This window comes from Myripristis murdjan, chromosome 24, assembly GCF_902150065.1.
Source record: "Myripristis murdjan chromosome 24, fMyrMur1.1, whole genome shotgun sequence".
In the NCBI taxonomy this organism is placed as follows: Eukaryota; Metazoa; Chordata; class Actinopteri; order Holocentriformes; family Holocentridae; genus Myripristis; species Myripristis murdjan.
In genome coordinates, this window is record NC_044003.1 from 17,159,421 (window position 1) to 17,178,374 (window position 18,954).

Sequence of the window (18,954 nt, forward strand, 5' to 3'; positions counted from 1 at the left end):
GAAGTTGATGGGGCTGTAATGTTTAGTGAGCATTGCTGAGATTCAGAAAAACAGCAAAAAGACTAGAATCTTGCCCCTAAGCATGAAATATTAAGGGAGTTCCAGTCTTCAGTATGAGACACCTCAAGTGTAGTTTCATGCTTAGCCTGACTGACTACTGCATGATTTCATTAAAACAGCTTCAGTGTAAGACGGTTCATCTTTAACCATTAATGTTCATATTTACCCACACGCTGCAGTGCCTGGTAAGCAGTGCTACAGTTTCATGAGAGCAAACAATTATTATTTTTAAGATGGTCTGAACATGGATTATGAGAGGTTCTCTTAAAGGGGTAGTGCACCTATTTGAAAAATTCAATATTACTCCACTTGTTATGTAGGTCAATCGCAGTGCTATCTTCAGTAGTGGTGCTGTCTGAGTGTAGGATTCTGGATAGATGCTCAGAACAGTTATCCTCCTGCCAACTGAGGTGGACTCTGCTAAGATTCTTAAAATAAACACCTTTATCCACTCAAAGAAAGTTTAACATCACTTTAAAAGTTGCTCAAAATACTATTCACACTGTATTTTTCCTACTATCGACATCCAGAAAGCAACAGCAGAGATGGAAGTAGACTGCTTGAGGTTGCTATCGTTTGTTTTCTTCACTGAAGGCATGTACGCATATCAGAGGACAAAGAAACAACTTTCTCCAGAGTACTAAAAAGATAGGTGGTCAGTAATGCTGTGGCTAGCTTCTAATTTTGCCCTGTTCCCCTCTACTTCATACATTTCATGTACCTTTCAGGCATCTGCCAGCCACCGTTGTGACTGAGAACCAGCACAGAGAGCTTAGACCACACAAGAAAATAGTTCTCCCATTGATAGTTATGTGGTGTTTTTTTTTTTTTTAATGCCATTTTGGGCTGTAAAACATTTTGCTACACATCACCATACTAAACCTTTGTTTATTTAACACTTTGAGTGGATTAAGGTCGGTATTTTTAATACTGTTTGCCGGGTCGACCTCAAGGGAAGGAGGCTAACGAGCATCGAGCCAGTATCCACTACTCGATGGGAGGTAGATAGCACCACTACTCTCCTTTGTAACAGCAAGAAAGGGAGTGAAACATCTGGTTGTGTTTTCAAACTGCAGAGAAACTTTGAGAACACAACTCTCACAGCAGACGACTAAAAATGGCATTAAAATGCAGATTCCAGCACCAGAGGACCAAGATCTGCTCACGAGACTCTTAATCACAGGGCATTTTTAATTACCGAAACAAGTGACAAAAAACACACAACTTGGGAATTAGCTCTATTCATTCTTACTGAACTGTGTTATCCTAAATACAAGCTGAGAACTAGAGAATCTCAGCTGTATGGGTGAAGTCAAACAGTCATTCTGGCCTGCATGGTGTCTATTACACTATAGTGATAGAAATCAACAGAGAGCATGCAGTGGTTTTGCCATTCATAATGAGTTGTGAAACATTCAGCTGTGATCTATTTAAGTGTGGTAAAAATAAATAAATGAATAAAAATTGAAGCAATAAAAGCATCAATTTTACCAATATATATGACTTTGTAACTATGAGCCAAAACTAAATTAAATTTAAGCATTCTTTCAAAGAGTCGACATTCATTTTCAGTGATGACTGAAAATGTAGCACACATTCTCAACAACTGGTATCATGTCCCACACATTCTGCACCATCTGTCAGCTGTGTCATCAGGACAGAACAAGATGTAAGTGTGAATGATTCAAGGCATGTGCAGTCCATGCCTGCTCAACAGGAGAGCACAGCAGATAAGACTCTTGTCAATCCGACACTCTTTGGAATGGGGATCAATAGAATACGTGAAATGTCTAGATGACTTACATTTTTTTATTCCCCTGTCATTTTTGCAGCAGTGGTGCCTGAGGTTTTACATGTCTCTGATTCTGTTGATGTTATGTTCCCAATTTTGGTTCTGCTGAAGATTGTGGCATGAAAATTATTTTTATGTTGGCACTGTGTTGTCATGAAAACACTGTTTCAAAATGTTATATTACTCAAATAATTTTGGGATAATAATTCTGTTTTATTTTTTCCGAGCAGGGGTAATTTGTACCACTAAATAAATCCAAAACATTGCAATTTCCCAGAAATTCACAATGAAATTCGAGATAAAACAAGTTGGAAGTTGGAAAATTATGCCCAGCCACCACACAAATTTAAGTACATGTGGCCCATTATTTGCAAGTTTACCTTCTCTACCAGAAATTTTGCCATCATGGGAAAGTCCTTTTCCATTCTAAAACAATCTTTCTGGCTGGTACAATAGCGAATGTTCATGATTAATTTTAGCTTGAACCAACTGCTTCAGCATCTGGGCAAAATAAGTTTAATAAGCAGTAGGTGCAAAGTGAATTGAAGTCAGAGGAGCGTGGAGGGGGGGTTTAAAAACAAAAGCAATATGGTGATGAATCTTTCCTGGTATATTTCCTGGTTTCCTGGTTTATTCTATGGTCGAACTGTGTGCTTTACGCATTTTGTGGGGTTCCACCACATTTATAATGACAGGCAATTGATTTATTTCCCCATTTTAGCAATTCCTGACACATCCTTCAGAAGGTCTATGTGCCATATTGATAAACTATATTGTATAAACTGCCGTCAGTGAACATTAAATGGGGGTGGAGTGGGGGGAAGCAGTGCTATACTGAATGCTAAACTTAGGTTTGAATGTCAAGCTGACTAATGAATATCTGAAATGTCAAATAGATGGGGTTGCCCTATTTTTAGTCCTGCTACCGATGGCATGAGGCTCTACAAATGGTAACATCAGTCGGAATGTTCATCATTTAGCTCATGTGATCTGAGGCTTGCCGTTTAACTTTCAGCCGGGAGAAGTCTTTATAATAGTAGTTTAGTCAGTGCTCCCCCATACATATTCTACAGAGCAATAAAAACGCAGACACACCTCTACCTTTCGTAGGCAGCAATGTGTCTGTATCATTATTATAGTATTTCTATAGTCATTCTGTAGTGTCGCTGCTGTTGAAAATATGTCACTGTAAAAAAAGAAATAAAGAAGGGAAAAAAACTTCTTTTGGTAAAGGCATGCTTGAAATACTGTAGTGAAATAGTAGATAAACAGTTGTGAAGCCCATTACATAAGCCTACCAAAACACACATATTTACCAAAGGTTGTCATACACAGTTTGGAAAGGGACATTTGTTTTCATCTGTTATTTTATAAAGTATATTTACAAGACATGTAACCTGCTGAAAAAGACTCAACACAAGTGAGAGACTAACACAATTAAAGCAAACAAGGGTTTTAAAACCAACATCACTTTGCTAGCATAGTTAAAGACGCAATAATCAAAACTGCCAAGGGACTGTTTAGACTCAACTAACAAAATGCATTGAATGAGCATGTAATTTAATGGTTGAATCAACACTGTTCTCACAGTCAGATTGAGTCCTTGAGAAACTATGTGCTCATTCCACCTTTTTTCTCAGCTGAGTCTGAACAGTCCTCAAGTAAAATGTCCCTTATAAATTTTGATGAAAACTACTTTGAGTGGTGCTCCTGTAAAACTGACCCAGCTTCAGGATGTCATATCAAGTGTTCCCTATAAAGGCAAGCATGGCATTGGCAGAATTTAGTTGATCTTGAAAGAATTTACTCCAGTGCCTTCATCTTCCAGCTGGTTACAAACTTATTATCCATCCCCCTTACCAATAACACAGGCCTCCAAACATGACAAGGTCATTAACTATTAGTTTGGTGACTCACTTTCTCTTTAAACAATTTCTTATACAAAATGTGAATCAGGCTGTTAGACTCTTAGACCTGTTTAATTAATTCTGATTATACTATGCATCTCAAAATACACTTAAATGTAAATAAATAAATATACAACCTGGTGCTCCCTCAAAATACTGTGCATGGAAATATCAGATTTCCCTGTTACAAAAGTCGATCCATTTAGCAAAATTTGAGTGAAGACCACTTTATTTAATTTATATTAAACTGTTGTTATGATATAGAGGAAAGTGAACAATTTCTAGTTCCACGAAGTCATTTGCAGTAAACATCAGCCAGTCATCATAGTTATTATATCGTGCTGGTTCATATCCACACAGTTATCATACAGTTTCTGTAATAAAGCAATTCTTACAAGCTGAACAAAGGGCCCTTTATATTTTGGAGCATAAAAGTCCACAGATGCATAAATCATAAATGTGTTGACAGAGCTTAAAATGAAACATGACATACAGCAAGAATTTTTTTTTTTTTTTTTTTAAAAGGACATGTCAATTCCAACAAGCTACAGTTCAGTAAAAAGCAGATCTCAAGTGCAAATTTAACTGAATGCAGAGTAAAATGTGCATGAAATGTTAAAACACCAGAGAGTGGAAGAGTTTAGATTTAAACCTTTTTTCTTTCAGGGTATCATTGACAAGGTTGAACAACTGAACTCGAACTGCAGCAGAGCCAAACGTACCTTGTAAAAAAACATTAAGCTTTGACACTATTTGGGCTAATTTCAGGTAAAGAACATTAGGCAGTTGTGAGACAATTGGAGTCAGTCAGTAGCAGGATAATGTGCAACTTCCCTTGATATATTACAAGTAAAACAGCTGCCAGATAAAACTGTTTATATCCATGTGTTGTATTTATCTGTTTACATCACTGGGCCATAATGTGCTATCAGTGGGTTTTGGTTCTTCATCATCACTATGTAAGCAGTCTGTATTTTTCTCAAACTGTCATTTGCCTCCATTTCCTTGCCTCATATTGTTGTCCATATATCATTGGCTTTAAAGGGAAGTAATACTCAATTTAACAATTCCTCTCTGTTTTACTATGGTCTAAGAGCAGCAGAACTAATTATGTGAATATGAGCAAAAGAGGAGACAAAGTAAGCACATCTACCAAACAGGTGCTGGGAAAGCATCAAATTATGAAGAAAAAAAAAAAAAAAAAAAAGCACCCACACAGTGAATTACTGGTTCATTAATTAACGGGCGACATTTCAACCAGGGTGCGTCTGCCACATGTGCCTGAGGAAGGCCAACCCTGGTCAAAAAGTTTCCTTCCAGTAAATAAGGAATCAGTAATACAGTGTACAGGTGCTTTTTCTTCTTTTCAACGTCCTTATAAAAAACAGGCTCCGAATGATTGGTTGATTAATTAATTTCACAGAATGTGTTTTCTACCCTAATGAGCTCTATTCCATGGTGCATTGGCAGTTTCAATCCGGACAATGGGTCTCATTCATCAAAACTTTTTGTTTGTTGTAAACTTTAGGGCATGCAAAGCCCTTTGAGACTTTAACAGTGATCTGAGGCTCTAAATAAACTTGAAGTTTGAAGAAAGAGGACACATTTATGAGTAAAAGCTGAGGGAAAATTATGCACATTTGGATATTGATGAACTCTTGATAGCTCTGATTTTTTTTTTCTAATAGCCAAATAAAAATTACACCTGATTCGGTGCAGGTGCTCCTCTGCTTCTTCAGCAGAATAGGAAGCTCCTTTCGCTGCAACAGCACAGAGCATTACCTCAGTTTCTCCATCACTGAAGTGATCTTTATTACTTTCTTCAATGTGCAATTTGGCCTGGAAGATTATGAATGTGGGTGTTCTCCTTTGCCTAAAAAGGTGTCCCTGAGGCAGTGCCATTATCTTAATTTATGATAATTAAGGTTACATGTACGTGCTTCCCATTTCTGAGTGACTGGGATTTATGTGAATATGATTGAAAACAGGTGCTTCCACACATTTCATGAATCTATCATGAGTTTTTAGTCTCCAAGTGTTTTGCATGTTTTTGGTTTCCTTTCCTTTTCTCTTCTTTCTCTAACCTTTTTATTTTTGTCAAATAGTGTAAAAAATGAAGCAGTTCTCTACTCTTATAAATGTCAACATTTTTGCACAAATGTTTCCAATAAAAAAATATTTGAAACAAATATGCTCACAAATTTACGTACATTGCATGAATGACACTCAATGTGTGCACCCTGATCCACAGGAAATCCCTCCAGTTCCTCTTCCACTCAGCTTCACTACCTTTCCCTCCTGACGAATAGCAAAAGTTAGGGACAAGATTCTCTTTTTTCTGGCTTTAGGCACAAGTTATTTGTGTTCACAAATATTTGACTGTGCAGTCCTCATCACCATCTTCAAAGCCCCTGCTGTTTACCTTTCCTGCACCTTTATGTGTCATGTTGTAACATGTTGTGCATACCTCTCTGGCACATTTCAAAAATAATATACAGTACATCTAAAACACAGCCAAGAGCTGTCAGTTATGACTGCATTAGTATTCCATTATTGCTCAGGTAAAGTCGCTGGAAAAGACCAGTATGGATGTGAACTGTGTTCAGAGAAAAGGAGGGGCTTAAATGTAAATACAGTTTTACACATTCAAGCCTAATGAACCAAAACATGACAGGTCTAGAAATGTAAACCCACCACTGCAAATTCCACCCTCCGCACAATGATAGTATGGTGAATATGACAATTTCACCATGAAAGGCTCTGTTTTTTGCTGTTATATTTACTATCAGCTAATTGGCTTATATTACCAAGCTATAGTTGCTAGTTGGTCACAGAGGAGTAATCCCAGCTGCTGAAAACTTGAGATGTGGGTCCCAGGGACAAACCATCTAATTACACAACGCCTCTCTCCATATAGGAATACTGCCTCTTTTTCCAGACCTTGGTGGTATGTATTAAATCCCAAAAGGGGAAAAAATACATACATACATACATATATATATATATATATATATATATATATATATATATATATATATATATATATATTACCCATTTGAGCTTCCTGAGGTTTTAAACAATGTCAAATTGAGTACTCAACATGAAAAATGAGATGGGCTGGTATTTGAGTCACAGTGATAAGCAGCATATAGATGATGAGAAGAGTGTCTGGAGAGTGTTTTAGATGCACTTTGGAGGCACTGGGATTTATAAAGAGACTGCGCAAATAAGTCCCACCCATCCCTGAAGGGAAAACATTCCATCGCTCTGCAGTGACTTTATATTGCGTGACTCTGGCTCCTGCTGATTTTGTGTTGTTAACAAGCTGGAAAAAAATGCCCAAAAGCTGATGTGGGGTGGAAAGCACCAAAGACAAAAGAGAAAAGCAGATACTGTATGAGAAATAAGAAACACTGGGGTTGGGGGCTGTGGACTCTCAATATGTTCATGGGTACCACATGAAACAATAATAAATAATTTTTAGAGTAAAAAATTTGCGCAATAATGTGAATAAATTCAAAAATGCGTTTTCTTACACAATGCCTAACATTTGCTTGTTACACCTCGCGTGCTCACACCAAGTCATTAGCTAATTACAGTTGTTTTTTCGCCCATTGTTGTAATATGTCAACAGTAATCCAGGGAGCTATTGAAAAAGAAAATGTGGAATTTAAAGAAGCTATATTATTTCAATTAAGGTTTCCTTTCTTTCACTTGGAAAGAAACCAAAAATATTGACCTTTTCTACGTAAATTATCTCTCCAGTGCACACAGGGTGCCAAATGATCCATGGACAGGCCCAAACTAGGTAGTTATAGTAATATTTGGTTGCATTTATATGAATAGAAAACATTCCCTGCAGCTAAATGCATGTTTTGTTTTTTTTTTCCAGTGGATGTGACTTTTCAAGTATGACACATGGTCCACTATCTCTATGAGGGAAATAATTTCATCAAGGCATAAATGAACAGCCTTTCCATTGCTAGGCCTTGATGACTTAGGGGAAAAAAAAAAAAAAAAAAAAAAAAAAACACTAACACTATCCTTGAGGCAAAAGACAACACCCCTGTGTGAAAACCTTATCTCTCCATAAGAAAGGCAGGAACCACTGTTTTACAGTTAGGTATAACAAAAAGAAATGTATTTACTGCATGGGCAACCACTGCAAAACTAGTCCAGAGGAGTAGGGGGATGGTGTGGAGAAGGCTAAATTCTCTCACACGCTGAAATGAGTGCAGAAGAGCAACAGAGCGCCATCACAGAGATGCTGCCGTTAGTCTGACGAAAGCATGATGTAGTTCAGGCACTATTCTTAGAAGGAATGCCCCGCATAACCACAGACTGTGGCCTCCATCCAACTTCTCAGGCAGAAGTAAATTGAACTGACATACTCCATACCTCAACAGAAATGGCACCTCTCCTCTGCAGTGAATGTTACAAGCATTAATTTCTGCTCAGCTGCTGATCTCATTGAACCGATTTGGTTTATCTGGGCACCTAAATCAAGATCATTTGGATGAAAGATAATAAGGTTAATTAAACCGTCAATCAGTGAAAATGTCAGGACTCTGATGTTGATGTTAAGTGCAAAACTCCAAGCTGAACTGACTGTTTAATTTGAAAATACAAGCTTTTTTTGTATTAATTTCACAATATGGAGATATACTGTACATCTGCAATTTCTGTGCCTTCATCACAGCGGAGCTCGTCAATTTGTCCTCAGTGGGGGAGTTGACAGTGACTGACAAGCTACTGCTAAGAACTGACATGAAACGACAACTTTCCAGGAAGACAAAAATGCCTTATTTTTTACCCTCCAGCTATAGCAGAAATAGAACATTCACTCCAAGCCTCAGGGTGACAGTCAGGGCCAACCAATTTCATGTTTGCAAAGGCATATACACACAGGCTCTCCATAACAGCCCTCTGTAGGATGGCAGAATATACATGGGTCTTAGCTACATGAGCAGCTGTGACAAACCCCATTCATTTCTAACATCATTTACAGAGATGAGCAAAACCTCCCTCAAATTACCTGTCATGGATATATATAGAGGACACATATTTGTCATTGCATTCTAATCCACAGTCCTGCATAGGTCAGGCACAGGAAACCCACCGGGTCCCACGATGCAATAATGTACGCAACCTGTATCCATTATACATATTTGTGTTATGCAAATGTAGGAAACAGTGATTACTGCATATTAATCTGTTAATATGCACATTTCCTTACCACATGGCAAATCTGGAAGGGATTCCTATTTCTTGATGAAATATTTAATGTAGCTGGAGAACACTACAGCACTTTTCCTATTAATTTCTAAGATCCATGATTATGGGGGATGAATATGGTTACTCATGTACTAGATCAACCCCACTGCCAGTGAATCAATGAAGTCACAACACAACTGAGTGCCGTATATCAACACATAAGTTGTATATATTCAACCTTGATGACTTGAGACTTGAATATGTCATCATTATTGTGGATACATCCTAATAATTATGAGGTTTTGTTGTTTTAATATTTGATAACATAACAGACTTAGACTTGGACTCAGACACCAATGACTCAGAGCTGGAGATGGGGAGCAGTGAGTTGAGATTCCACTCTGATTTAAGGGTATGGTGACTACAGTACAGTGATGGCATCTGCACAATGGTGTGTGGATAATCAATTTAAGCCATTCTCACTTATGGTCATGCAAAGTGCATACATAGTTCTAGTCAGTGACTGTTGATCTCAGTTGTACTTTTGAAAAGTACAGGCAGGGAATTGGAAATTAGCTTTATAAATCAAATGTGAGCATATTTGTCTGTGATGGCCATATCTTGTATGAACTATTGACTGTGACTGAACACAAGCTGAAAATAAAACTGAGTGATGTATATAGCCCAAACAACGTCAAATTAACTTATTTACACTAGACCCATAGATACCATTCATACTGACTGACACACTAGGCTAACTGTTCATCTGGGACCTAGCAAACTCATTATTCAGCACCAGGTCAGGGTGTCTTCAGATGGTCTGTTATTAATTAGACAATGGTATGAAGTATTATAACAGTTTCCTTTAGGTTAGATAATAAACTCTGTAATAAATCTAACCAGATTTTTTTTTTTTTTTAACAGAACCTGGGACAGATAAATACGAGGAGTTTCTTGGATTTCTCTCTACAAGTCAGTATTACAGGAAAGGATGGAAAACAAATACTTGAAAACTTGTTGTAAAAATGATGCAACAAATTAAGAAATAATATGTAGGTGAAATTTAAACTTTCCTTAACTCATAGAACCAATAAAAGCTAAGCTTGCTTTTCTATTCTTGTATGTAATTTTAATACTTGGCTGTTTATCAATTAAACACTAGCCTACATAAACAAAACTATCACAGCTATGGAGTAATGGTGCTCTGCTGGCACAGAGGTAGCGGGCACCTGCTGCCATAGTGCATCCCACCATCAATGAGAGATAGGCTAAGTTTATCTCGGGAAGGCTACAGTGTCACCCTGTCGATACAGATGCAGCGTCGCTGCATTCTGATACTGGGTCCAGCCAGAGCTTTCTCCAGTGCTGGCACAGCGCTAAAACGATGTGTGCAAATAGGTCTGGCTATATGAGACTATGTTTTACTTTACTTTTCTGTCCACTCTGTGTATTGATTGTTAGCCTTTTTTATAAGGCAACATCGGCTGGCTATTAGAGGTAAAGCAGCTATAAAGAGTACAGATATATACACACACACATACACAAGAAACCAAGACACTGCTTTGAAAATACCGTTTTGAAAATCACACAAGCAACCACATACTATTCATACCTGCGCCTGGCAAGCACACCTTTTGTTTTCGCCTGCACCCAAATCCAGAGATGAAACCAAAACAGAAACTTAACTAGCTGCATGTTTGTTGTGTGCCCCTTTGTGTACTTGTGAGTATACTACCCCATGCAGGACTAATTACACACATCCCAGCACTGCTTTCAAATGCTGACTTCCCCCCCAAAAAAACACTTTAGGCAGCCATGGAGCTGGTGGGTGGTGTGTTCCTCCTCCTGTTGGAGGAACTCAGGATGGAACTTTGGTGCCAAGGAGCGACCTATCACAGATAATGGAGAAGGCCAATAAAGGCAAGTTTGGATCAATACAGCAGTGTTTTACTGATGGCTTGGGGGAGTCGTGTGGAGCGGCGAACTTCTGCACCATCTCAAAGACGATCCCCTCACCACTGGAGACTTTATTGAGCCTCTTGCTTGTGTGATCCTCTAATCGATGAAGAAAGGAGGCGACAGACAAACATAATGGCCTAAGTCAACCTCCCTCCCCTTCCCCATGGTATTCATCAAGTTTTTATAAGGCAGGGAGCACAGGCTTGCTGACGGCAGAGTGTAGGCTCATTCGTTTCTGTGCCTGCCTGCTAGGCAGGCAGATCATCTGAAGGGATGAATTAATTTAGACTTGCAAAGAGTGTTAGCAATTAACAGCCTTGTATTGTTGTCCTCAGGCTGTCCTTTAAAAAATGGCCAGGTCAAAATAATGTAACAAGGGAAATACATAATTACACCACTATAGCAAATTTTACACACAGCTAGGGCAGTTAGTGCAGCAACAGGATGATCAGTACCATTTAAAACAATACAATGTGCACAGACATTTCATTCACCTGCTGCAAATCATAACTCCTATATTGTGCACTAATCAAAAACTTAAGCCAGCTTCAACTACAACTACTCAAAGAACGATATTTTACAAAGAATTAAGTTGTGAAATTCAGCATGGCTCAGAGAGAGTTCAGCCCCAGAGTGTTGTGACCAAAGTGAGGCTTTAGCAAACCCTGGTGACTGACTGGCCACAAGGTCAGACAGATTGCTGTTCTTCTCCAGTACACCATTGTCATCTTTGTGCCAGGATGAACTGACCTGCCACTGACTTCAACGAACCCAATTTCAAGGATTTGAGTTTTCCGGTTTGATGATAACCAACTCTGATTGATTCAATGCCAATGCATTTTCTACCTCAACACCCAAAGATCCTACTTACTGCTGACTACCGAGAGGCAAATATGCATTCCAGCACCATGGTAGTCATGTCACATTCACATCAGGGGTGTAAAGCCAGAAACACACAGGCAGTCGGACAATAATGTTTGTGCCTGCACTGTGGATTTCCATTGACCTATATTACTATGAGCAGCTTTTTTAACAGTCTTGAGTGGACTGACTTTTCCCCAGAAATGTCACTGGTTATATATTTTGTTGCCCAAGGTTATACTGTAAACATTTATTTAAAGTTAAATATTTTTACATTTCATTTTATGTACTAAAATTATTGTTTTAATAATAATTTACCAATTAAATGGTTTCTAGTAATTTGTTTAAGAGTGAACACAATGGAGATAAGTCACAAGTTTGGTAGGTTCAATTTATTAAAAGGCAACAGTTGAGTTTTCAACCACCGCTTTTTATGCAAATTTTGAATTTGTGCATGATAAAACTTGAATGGAAACACTTCAAATTCTCTAGGACCCAATGAAATCCGTTTTTTTTTTTTAGGTTCTGTTATATGTAATTCCATGTTTACCGTTTTTCTTGATTCTGTGTTTTAGGATTCAAGCACATATATAAAATATTACATCATATTCATTGCTTTCAATATGGAAACTGATATTTTGGCACAGTAAATCCAGAGATCTTATACTGATTTTCTATTTCTTCATTTTTGTACCCATACACCCACAAGTCAAAATAGTATACCTCCATGTCTCACGGATGCATGTCTGGAAAACAGACTAAAAAGAATGAAACAGCAAAAATTGCCATCTAGCTCCACTACCCCATCCTTCCCCAAGACACAACATCATTGCATGCTGCTCCAACAGATACACAGACAGACAGACAGATAGATAGACAGATAGATACACACACACACACACACACACACACACACACACACACACACACACATACACACACACACACACACACACACACACCTAAATGTCAGATCAAAACTGGACACTGGCCTTAAGAACACCAAGTATCTGAATCATAATTTCCTCTGTGTAAGCAGACCCGTGGTCACTAAAGGTCAAAAAACAGGGCAGCAACAACAGCAGAGGGGGCTGCTGATGGCATGGTTACAATGGGCTGTTAGACTGTCTGAGATCTTGATCTGGCAGATTGTCAAGAGTGTGGAAGAGTGATAGGTCAAAGCAGTGGCAGCATGTCCTCCACTGATTGGGCTACTCACATTGAATTTGATGATGTCGTAGATCAAATAGCGGGGCACCGGCTGGCCATTCACCTTGTCAATGATCATCTCCTGCAGAAACAATGGGAGAAACGGCAGGCAATTTATCTTCAGAGAGAGCGATGAGCAGAGAGAGGGGGAGAGGGGAGAAAGAGAGAGCTGTACAACTGATTGGTGCAAAGACACGTTAGAGAAATAAAGGAATATACCTGAGCAGAGAACATAAAGATATTTTCAGACGATAAATAAGAAAAACTTCCATAAAGAAAAATCCTAAATCTGTGGACTATTCATCTCACAGTATGTTGAAAACATTTCCTTTCTGAGATCGGTTATGCAGGATAGAGGCAAGAAGTGGGGGTGAGCACTCTCAAGGGGCTACATCTTCAGAGAGGGAACATGCCTGCGGCACTGGGAAGAATAGCAAGGAATTGGGGAGGTGGGCAAGGGTGGGCGACGTGTGTGTGTGTTGTGCAAGGAGGGGTGGTGGTGGTGGGGAAGAGGTGGGGGAGGTCCAGTGAGGAAAGGCACAGAGAAGAAATAGCACTGTATATCCATTATGCAAGACTCTCAAGTTCAGAATCAGGTACTGGCGGTTCAGGAGACACAAGATTGGTTCTCACAGAGCTGTTACACAAGCATGTGGTGAGGGGACAGATAAAACAGGCATGGAGACAACGCCACCACAGCTATCATATTGTTATTGACAAGAGTGTCTTAACTCTGATACATTAGCATAAATCCTGCCTTTCCTTTCTTTTACTTTAATGTTTTAATGTTGAAGGGGAAGCATTCCATTTATAGGACTCTATTTTAGTCCATTGCCCTTCATATGATATTTATAATAGGCTACTGAACGTGCCCAACTGCTACACTGACAATTCAAGGGATAGCAGGCAAGTCACTCAAAGGGTGGAGAATTCAGCAAAGTATTTCCAAATTGACCAAATGCATTGTGTTGCAATTGGGTGAAGTTATTTTCTCACGAATCTCACAGAGCAAAGCTCCACAAATAACGTGCCACTGCCGGCCTGACAGAGAGGAGGAGCTTGAGCAACTGGTGGGTATGCATTGCACGGTGGGACATACTGGAAGGGACAAATGATGTCATTACAGGAGGCTGTCATTATTAGACATCTGGTAGCACTGAGCCACTGCACAAGCAAAAAGCAATTCATTGACAGAACAATCAAGAATTCAATCTCCTGTGCACAGCCATCAAAGATATTGAATCTCTAGCTGATGTACAGCTCACTTAAAGTGCACTATAAAATCTGCATATAAAGACAAAGACACTTCCTCTGGGCTACAGATAAAATGTATCAAAGAACACAGCTGGGCTTCTTAGAGGGCTCACCGTAAACAGCCACACACAGCCTCTCTGTACAGAGAGCCAGAAGCATCAACAGATGACAATAAACACAAGTCAAAACAACCCCTTCAGCAATCTAAACACACACCCGCAAAGCTCCTTCAAAGGAACACTAATGTGTTGCCACTGCATGGCCTTCCTGGGTAAGGAAGCTAAACTCACCATATCAAATCAGCAAGTCCTAAGCCAAAAGGAATCACATACCTACTTTGCAAAAAACTGCTCAACTCTGAGAAAACAAGAAGAATTGAGAGCCAGCTCATATTATCACATGTCCTGCATGGGAATACTGTCCGTGAAGCGGTGCCAGACGCATCTAATCAAATCTTTGCGGAGAACATGAACATGCACCAATTTTCTTGCTTGTATTTCCGGTTAGGGGAGGCGATAATGACTCATGTCTTGATGTCTTGTGCACCTGCTGCTGGGGGCTGCTGGGGGCAGCTGGGACCTGCGTGACCTATAACGCACAAACATGCCAATAAAAGCCTAAGCCTGTTATTACACAGCGAAGATAAGCCCCCCCAACCTACACACTACCTCCCGCGCCCCCCTACCCAACCCCCCAGCCCCCAGGAAGCCCAGCGCTGAGCATTACAACAAGCATCCAACACAAAGGCAAAACAAAGCAGGGCAAGACTAGCTTTTTTTTCCAGGATACAGTCATATGCTTTCCTGGTGATCCTCTTTGACAGGCTCTACTGCCGGACTGAGGGATGCACTTCTTTTACGTGAGGTTTTCCCGGGGGTGGTTGCTAGCAACTGACATCAATTATCTGCAGGGTTGAGCAGCAGGGCAGCATGGGAGCAGGTACAAAGTTGGGTAGAAGGGGGGGATGGGGTCCATGTCCAGTGAAGTGAGGGCAGGGTCGACTTGTACGACTCTGGGCAAGGCCACAGTGAAGCTAGCATGGCAGACTCCCCAAAAGAGGAAGACAGGGAAGAGCAAAAAGGAAAAAGAACTCACCCCATCCAGCAAAGTGTTGGATAAATGGACGCGTGGATCTTTACGGAAAGGGAACTCTAGGTTGTCTATGTGAAAGACTGTGTTGTCTCTGTCGATCATGTACACTTCATTCTTTCCACTGATCAGCATCATGTACCTGTAGAAGAGAAACCATCAGAGAGTTATTATTCCCTGTTGGATAGTTTGGATTCAGCATGCAAGTATGTCTATTTTACAAAACACATTAATTTTCCATTTTTGTTTTTCAGTTTCATTTGGTCCCAATGGTGAGATCGACAGCATGCATGCACAGTCTAAAAGTGTGCACCCTCAGGGATAAACTGGTAGTGGACAAGCGGTTCGGCACATGCTATGTATGCGCAAAATGAGCAGATAAGCCTTTGTGAATTATCGATCTAACTTGCAGAAACTTTCCATTTCAGTTATGATAATTTTACTGCAGAATCATCACACTTAAACTAGTAAAGTAAAACTTCCCTTGCTCAAGGTTCATTTCTCCACACAAACAACACTGCCTATAATTTTCTTCTAATTAGTTTGTTTTGGCAGATCGAATATGGTAATCATACTTCAAAGTTTACTTCAAATTGCCTTGAGAAGAGAGAAACACAGCATTTGAGATTTGGACTGCCTTCAGCCCCATAAACAACAGAGAGTTGGAGCATATCTCAAATGTGTAAAGTGGTCTGTTTAATTGAAATTAAACAAAAGAAGAAAGCTGAAGAGCTTTTTTTCATGTCAGGGAAAACAAGAAAGATTGGTATCTACATGGCTGGTAATCACAAAAGTAAGCATGGTAAGCAATTCCACTTTTCTGGCTGTGTCGGAAGTATCAGTGGAGATAGACATCAGCTTTATCTAATCACACTGTTTATGTGGATCTACCTGTTGAATAATGCTCTTTCACAGCCTGTATTTGGAATGGCCTCAAGGTTATCACAACCCAATGTACTATAGCAACGCTGAGGAAGGTCCAGCTCTCATACCATATATCTTTAACAGCTCTACATCTTACAGTTTAATGAGCCGTTTTACAATAGAGAACTTCAGTGTTCAGTAATTTAATTCAAGGTGACAAAATCCAGTGTCAGAACAACACGTCTGCCTGCATTACTAACCTTGGGGGAAACGCAGAATCTAAGTTTTGTTTATTCAAAGCTTGAACTTAAAATGACCTAAACTGCAATATCCTTGAATCTTACAAACAGCTGTTGCTTCTGCTGCTAACATTTACTTTAATGCATGTAGCAGTTAAAAGGAGGCTCTAGTTTGGCTGAGAAGAACTTAAAGGTGGGAATGATGATTTGAGCATTCACTCCTAAACTACAGGACAGCCCCTAGTGATTGTGTCCCTTCCAATTCCTTCACTGCAGGTACAACTTTCTTCTCTTATTGCAGCCCTGTCTCACACAAACACACACACACACACACACACACACACACACACACACACACACACACACACACACACACACACACACACACACACACACACACACACACACACACACACACACACACACACACACACACACACAAAACAAAGCTTACTCTGGTACACACATAAAATTCATGTCAATCCCCAAGTTTTAAACATCATACTAGATTACTGTGATTGGTTGAAGAAATCAGTCAGACCTTTATTTTGCTACCAATTATAGACTGACATGTATGCCCCAATGTGAGGAGACCAAACTGACATCCAGTGAACTTCAGTAGAGCTGGAATGAATTTCTCACTTACAAGTCTAGACTTTGGGTTCACAAATATTGTGGAAAAATTCTGGTATGGGCAATTTGTCATTAGAAAAAAGCAACAGCAACAACATATTTATGTCAGACTATAGTTGGGGTTTGGCCTCACAAAAAGCTAAAATCCTCAAGCCCTGGACAGATAGAAAGTACCAGATGGTTGCATCAACAAATATACCTATCGTTCTCAATGGCTGTGGGCAAATTAAAGGCGCTAAGTGGTGTATCAAAACTGTTTTGACATGGCTTCCAGCTCTGAATTTCTGTGTCAACATGGGGGACAGACAGCCAAAATACAGTTTCTGTCATCTATGAACTGCAGGAGCAACCAGTTGGTCTTCCATTTGTCCTCCTGTGTTGACAGTTCTGTGTGCAGTGTGTACTAGTAGGTGGTATATGCTGCACATCCACTGACATTTCCCATCATTCTAGTTCTTGTGGTATGTTTACCAAAGGATTTTTCTAGGTCAGGTCAGGCCACAATTTTCAGGCAAATGTCAAACTGCATCACTACTTTAGCACTTAAACACAGCAGCAGGATGTATAGAGACTGAATAACATCTCTGAAATTGCACTCATATTCCTTTTGATAGCTTTGTCCATCCAGACATGTTATCAGTGAACAGCAGCAGGGTACATCTTTAAAGCCCCTGAATCCTCAATGAGACCTTGTGACTATGTCCTTAATTTAGTTCAACGGTGTTGCCAATGAATGGGTAAGTGTATTAAGTATGGTTGATGTCAGTAATGAGACCATTCAATCTTTATCTATCCTATAATGTCAAGTGTTTAACGCATCCTCTTTTGCTGTTTGCTAACAGTAATGCTAACATTGCATTCACAACTTGAAAGTTTGGTATGATGGTTGCATTAGAGGAAAGTTTATGGGTCACAACATCTAGCAGTGTTTGTCCTCTAGGGGTCATGAGTATTCACAGCAATTTTGAAAAGATTCAGATAAAAAGTATTTGAGTTATTGTGCTCAAGCCCAGGATTTAAGGTGACGGCAGTAGGGTTGAATCAAAAATATCCCTGACTTGTCAATGGCAGATGTCAAAGGTAGGGACATGTAGTAGTATAATAACTTACCTAAAAAATTCAAATAAAGACAGAGGCAACAGCACAAAATTTGGAATAAAGGTAAGTAAGGAGGAGGACAAACTAGTAAGTGCACAAGATGGATTAAGAAAAAAAAATACATGAAGGTAAGACTAAGCCAAGTCTAAAAAGATTGATATTAATTTAGTTAACACAAGTCCCTTATTTTACAGTGTCTACTGGTCAGCTTTGACCTTCAGTTTAGAGAAAGCCTGTGGGTTCATGGGATGGGAGGGGGTGGGATCATTTGGATTCACATACTGACTACAAGACCACATGTATAAAATATGTAAATCCTTACGCTGAATGGTAAACTAAATATCTAAGGCCATACAATATGTATAAAATATGTAAATCCTTATGCTGAATAGTAAACTAAATATCTAAGGCCATATAATATGTATAAAATATGTAAATCCTTATGCTGAATGATCAACCAAATTCTTTTTTTCTATTACAAAGTCCTGGGATGGTTTGTACTCATAAAAAATGTGTACTTGTAGGAGATAATTTTATCTTAATATTGCAGACATTGCATGGAGTCAAAGCAATTTGTTTCTATAACTAGAAGGGCTGCCCAACAACTATGTTGCCAGCATTTGCAGGTCAGATATCAGACTTAGAAATGACCATTACTGTGACAAAAAAAAAAAAAAAAAAAAAAAAAAAAAAAAAAAAAAAAAATCTAATTTCCTGTAGACCTGCTGACAAGCTCAACAACTGCAATAAAAGCCAGGAACATGTAAAAAAAATC

The 18,954-nt window shown here is 39.2% G+C and overlaps 1 protein-coding gene across 2 annotated transcripts in view; it reads right to left on the reverse strand.

Annotated features, from left to right (window-relative positions):
* Positions 1-18,954, reverse strand: part of rngtt (RNA guanylyltransferase and 5'-phosphatase) — a 92,487-nt gene that overhangs the window by 44,272 nt on the left and 29,261 nt on the right. For both annotated transcript variants that reach the window (XM_030047080.1, XM_030047081.1), the window contains 2 exons: positions 15,352-15,487; positions 13,013-13,084 (listed from right to left, as the gene is read on the reverse strand). In XM_030047080.1, the coding sequence (XP_029902940.1) occupies positions 13,013-13,084; positions 15,352-15,487 (208 nt within the window). The remainder of the gene's footprint in view (positions 1-13,012; positions 13,085-15,351; positions 15,488-18,954) is intronic.